This window comes from Haplochromis burtoni, unplaced genomic scaffold, assembly GCF_018398535.1.
Source record: "Haplochromis burtoni strain Fernald_Lab_line unplaced genomic scaffold, NCSU_Asbu1 Contig_1484, whole genome shotgun sequence".
In the NCBI taxonomy this organism is placed as follows: domain Eukaryota; kingdom Metazoa; phylum Chordata; class Actinopteri; order Cichliformes; family Cichlidae; genus Haplochromis; species Haplochromis burtoni.
In genome coordinates this window covers 39,512-45,033 of record NW_024583845.1, presented here as the reverse complement: position 1 = coordinate 45,033, position 5,522 = coordinate 39,512, and the positions used below count along the sequence as shown (strand labels likewise).

The 5,522-nt window shown below is 42.4% G+C and overlaps 1 protein-coding gene across 3 annotated transcripts; it reads left to right on the top strand.

Moving 5' to 3' along the window:
* Positions 1 to 6: 6 nt before the first annotated feature.
* Positions 7 to 5,512, top strand: LOC102304581. 3 transcript variants are annotated; one of them, XR_001335977.2, is made up of 4 exons: positions 7 to 726; positions 4,054 to 4,155; positions 4,277 to 5,237; positions 5,360 to 5,512. XR_001335977.2 is itself a non-coding variant. In XM_042217013.1 (2 exons), the coding sequence occupies exon 1, from the start codon at positions 2,980 to 2,982 to the stop codon at positions 4,147 to 4,149; it is 1,170 nt and encodes a 389-aa protein (XP_042072947.1). In that variant the 5' UTR covers positions 1,766 to 2,979; the 3' UTR covers positions 4,150 to 4,155; positions 4,277 to 4,944. The 3 variants fall into 3 exon arrangements, 1 of the variants encoding a protein (XP_042072947.1); XR_006053650.1 differs by having other exon boundaries at positions 3,982 to 4,155; XM_042217013.1 differs by lacking the exons at positions 7 to 726; positions 5,360 to 5,512 and having other exon boundaries at positions 1,766 to 4,155; positions 4,277 to 4,944.
* Positions 5,513 to 5,522: the final 10 nt, after the last annotated feature.

Sequence of the window (5,522 nt, the reverse complement as noted above, 5' to 3'; positions counted from 1 at the left end):
ATATTTTAAACTATATGTGCGAATAAGTGGTGCAGGTGTATTAGTCGTTATAGCGACAGTCTCGATAGATGTTTTTTATATATATCAGTCACTTTACGCTGTAGAATGATCGGGAAACTCATCTGACGAGCCACGTTGTTCACAAGCAAGAGTTAGAGGGCCAATGAAAGAGCACGGTGCGCACATTGTCTCCTCTCACTTTGCCTAATTAGTGGAATCACTTGTCAATCAACTTCTGCCAACCAATTGGCACTCTTGGATCACTAAGGTCCTAAAAAACAAACCTGTCAATCAAAACAACCAGAATCGTTTGGAGAAGCAGTGATGAGGAGCATGACATTTTTGACATTAACTGTGTATGCACATTAAATAATTTCAAATAACATATGTTTGGGGGAACCTCTCATCAGTAAGGCTTTAGTTTGTAGAAATGGCGTTGTTGTTGATTTAACCATGCCGTTAAAGTTCAAGTGCTGCTGCTTGTCTTCAGTATTGTAATATTTACTCGATGGCTTTAGTATCTTAACTAGAGATGCATTCACACTTTGGGGATTAAATGAAAAGATCATTAACAGGGAAAAATTATAAATGGAAGTATTTATAATTTGTCACCGTTTGGATGCTTTTTAATTGTTCATCAGTTTATGCCTTTGGATCTCTCTGTTCCAGCTTCAAGAATTAAGACAGAGTCAAGGAAGAGAACTGGGGATGTGATAAAGATACCAGGTAATTCATTTTGTGAATTCTTCTACCAATCACCTTTCTCGCTCTCTCTCGAGTGGTCTTAAAAATATGTTAAACTAACTACTAAACCAACTTTACTTTCTTATGTAAAACAAATTGTTTTGAGGAAAACAGGTTGCCATTTTAAAGCAGTGTTAGCTGTAGTCCATGACCATGTCTTTGTGAGGTAATAGTAATTCACTTATTGTTATTATTTGTCACTTATTAATATAACTTAACTGTTATATTAAGTTGTAAGGAGTTCTGTTTTGTTTCCAACATGATCTGGCAGTGTAAGTTGTGCGCAGCTTCCTTCACCTCCAGAATACAGTTATTTAGACACTACAGGCTGCAGCACAGCCACTATTCCCGAATCAGCCCTCTTCCATGCCTCTACACTGATTGCATTTGTACATTTCAGACACTTAATGCACTGAGTACTCATTTGTCAAGATATCATACAGCACAACTTAGCAGTTGTGCAGAGCAGAGTCAGAGGCTTGTGTTATTTAAATGCCCTTTATGCACATTTCAGCAACCCTTTTCTGAAACAGGCCTTTTCAGTCATCTCAGAAAGCATTTGAAAAATCATGAAACAGTGACATGCCCATATAAGGATTGTAGGTATAGCACAAATGTGTACTCTTCATTCATCCATCCATCCATCCATTTGCTTCCGCTTATCCTTTTCAGGGTCGCGGGGGGCGCTGGAGCCTATCCCAGCTGTCATAGGGCGAAAGGCGGGGTACACCCTGGACAGGTCGCCAGTCTGTCGCAGGGCTAACACACAGGGACAGACAACCATTCACACTCACATTCACACCTAGTGGCAATTTGGATTATCCAATTAACCTATCCCCACAAGCTGCATGTCTTTGGACGGTGGGAGGAAGCCGGAGTACCCGGAGGGAACCCACGCAGACACGGGGAGAACATGCAAACTCCACACAGAAAGACCCCGGCCTCATGGTGGAATTGAACTCAGGACCTTCTTGCTGTGCGGCAACAGTGCTAACCACCGTGCCACCGTGCTGCCCAGAAAGCATTTGAAAAATCATGAAACAGTGACATGCCCATATAAGGATTGTAGGTATAGCACAAATGTGTACTCTTCATTCAATTCCCATAAAAATAGAGCACACCAAGCAAGTCTTGCAACAGACTTTCAAAGTGACATTGTCAGTGAGGATCCCCATAATCTCCAAGCCAGTATTTCTGAAGTAGCTAGTGACTCGCATGAAGAATGCCCAGGCCAGAGCACGGAAGTGGGGAATGATGATCAGTGTGACACTGACAGTCTAAGAAATCAACTTAAAAAAAAAGTGTCTTCCTTATTCCTAAAGATGCAGGCTATCCTCCATGTCTCAAACACGGCTACTCAAGAAATAGTAGAACACTTGAATCAGATCTTCTCCTTATCTGAGCCGTTGATCAAAGAGGCAGTTAGTGACATATTGCAGAGAAACGGTCACAGTATTGCAGAACCTACACTGAGTGAAGTTGTTGCCACTGTCATGGACTGCAATGTTCTGTCTACAGTTACCTCTAAAGGTGCTGAGTTGAGTTCAACCAAGCGCAGAAAAACCTTTATTGAGTACAACTACCCTTGTGTAATGCCAGTGGAGTATCAGCTGGATCAACCTGGACATACCAGCATGTATGTTCCTATCCTTTCAATGATTCAAGAGTTGTTTAAAAACACAGACATTCTTAAGAAGATTACTGAACCAAATACTGCATCTGGTCAATATGCATCATGCTCTGATGGCTCTCATTTCCTTGAAAATGACTTACTGTCAACAGGGGATCTCATCCTACCACTCCAGCTATATATTGATGAGCTTGAAATTGCCAATCCACTTGGCACATCACGCAAAATTCACAAACTTTGCGCTGTATATTGGGTCCTCGCTAATGTACCACCAAAATACCGATCAGCATTACATGCTATACAGCTAGCAATACTGGTAAAAGTGACAGACCTCCGTAAGTATGGATATGCAGCTGTACTTGCTCCATTGCTGCGTGATGTTCGTACTCTGGAACAAGACGGTGTCTTCATTGAAAGAGTTGGCCAGAATGTCAGAGGCACCATCTTTTGTGTTTCTGCTGACAATTTGGCTGCTCATGGATTAGGTGGCTTTGTAGAGTCATTTAGAGCAGGCCATGTTTGCAGATTCTGTATGGGCTCAATTGAACAGTTTCAAGTAATTGAAGTCAGAGAGAGAAGGTTTCCTCAGAGAACCGAAGCCAGCCATGACCTACATGTACAAACCGTTCAAGAAAGTGACACTGAGCAGCCACTTTGGTGTTAAAGGTGGCTGTGTTTTGCGTGAGTCCCTGAATTACTTCCACACAATCACGGGGTTTCCTCCAGATATACTCCATGATCTTCTGGAAGGTATTGTTCCCATGGAGCTTTCTCTTTGTGTTAAAGACATGATCCGGCTGAAGTACTTCACTTTGGAGTATTTGAATCACAAGATTACATCATTCCTATATCAGCACACCGATAAAGCGGATAGACCTCAGCCCCTTCACAAAATGTTTCTTTCTCGAGGAACAATTGGAGGTAATGGACATGAAAATGCCACTCTGCTCCGACTTCTTCCATTGCTTGTTGGCAGTGTAGTACCAGAGGGTGATAAGGTATGGGCAGTTCTGATGGAGCTGAAAGAGGTGGTAGAGTTAGCATTGTGCCCATCATTTACTGATGAAACCTTAGACTATTTTGTGTGCAAAATCAGTGATCATAGACAGGCACTGCTAGAGGTTTTCCCTGAGGTTAGGCTCCGTCCTAAACATCACTACGTGGAGCATTATCCTGCTCTAGTTAAGTGCTTTGGGCCCCTGCTGCACGTTTGGACCATGCGGTTTGAGGCCAAGCACCGCTTTTTCAAAAGAGTGGTGCGTGACACTCAAAACTTCAAAAATATTTTGAAGACAATGGCAGTCAGACACCAACACATGATGGCATATCATCTTGCTGCGCCATCATTTTTCAAGCCAAAAACTCAGGCATCCAGGGTTGACTCTGTTCTGGTTTCAGCTCTACCAGAGGTTGCTCAAGCACACATTAGAGAACAAACAACTAGTGACACAATCTACAAGACATCAAAGGTGACCATTGGTGGCACAGACTATGTCTGTGGAATGTTTCTGTCTGTAGGAGTCAGTGGTGGACTGTCTAAATTTAGCAAAATAAAACAGATCTACCTTGTGAATCACAATGTATCTTTTCTGTGTTGTGACTATGAGTCCTGGTATGTTGAACATCTGCGGTCCTATGAGCTGTCAACTGCTGACACAAGCCTGTCAATCCACCTGCAGTCTGATCTCAACGATACAGTCCCTCTCTCGGCATACAAGATAGACGACTCGCTGCTGCTGATCCCCAAGCGGTTCATTCAAGTGAGACAGAACTGAGTTCAGGTAATAATGAATGGTTCTTTTATTTATCAGTTATTGTGTTTGTATTCACTCTCTGTATAATTGAGCAATTAATATATTCTATATCGTACCTTTTAACATCCTGATTTTGTCTTTTCATTAGTACAATGGCAGCTGCACCTCCCCAACAACCAATGCTTATTCGTGTTGTTGAGACAGACCGGGCTAGAAAATTAAAACTCAGCTCACGACCAGCCTCTGTTGATGCACTGATCAAGATTATAAAAGAACAGCTGGAAATCGACCTTGACTTCAGTTTGCTTTATGAAGATCCAGACTTTGACAGGAAACTTACTTCCCTTGCAGACATTGAGGAATTGCCAGAAAAAGCTGTTGTGCACATCTCACTTTCAGAAGACTCCAGCTCTACTGCATCTACTGATCTACTTTCAGATGTGTCATCTCCAGAACGTCTCAGTAGGTGGCCTCAAGGTCCCTTTCCAGTTCCCACATTTGCATTTGATGTTGAACTGAAACTTCAACATGGAAATGCCGAATATGAGAGGAGCAACAGACACCTTAAGCTGACTAGAGACCTCAAGCACGACATTTTAGAAAAGCTTGCATTTACTATGTGTAGTTTTAAGGCTTACCCAAGTGACAAAGAGATTGCAAAAGCTGCTGAGGCTCTTGTAGCCAAACATCCGTGCTTGAAGGAAGCAGGATCTGAGACTGGCTGGAATGGATGGAAAAATAGCATCAAGTTTAAAATGGGCAATTATAGGACCAAAATGAGACGGGCTGGATGTTAGGAGGTCACTGTTAATGCTGGAAAAAGAAGTAGAAGTAATCCTGATAATGAACCTTCACATTCCAACATTAAAAGACCCAAGCGAGCAGAAGTCAACTTCCTACCAAACTTTCCCCAAGGAAAGGATCCTTCAAGCCTTGACCAGTTGAGGCAAGCAATTGTTGAAGAAGTCAAGAAGGCTGAGAAGAACCTGCCCCTCATTAGAAAGTTGATGGAGACCACATTTCCCCTGCGCAGACAAACCATAGTGATGTCCTGCCCACCAGTGAAGGAGCTCTTGGACCTCTGGCCTGCTCTAAAAATAGAGTCTGAGGTAATATGGATCAGCTCTCTTTAAAATGAAAATTGTAATTCTTACTCATGTGGCAGCTTTTTGCTGCTTTATAAAGGTGTGGGAGGTTCTTCAAATTGAACTGTATTGTCCTTCTGCTGTAGTTGTATGCAGAGTTTCAGCGGATTACAAATCAGAACCTGCCCAATACATTCTACGCTGAACTTGACCGCCATCTTCCTCGACTGATGACCTTATTCAGACAGAAGGCATCAAAAACTGGGAAGACAGCAGATGCCCTGGCTGAAATTCTAAGAATTCACAATG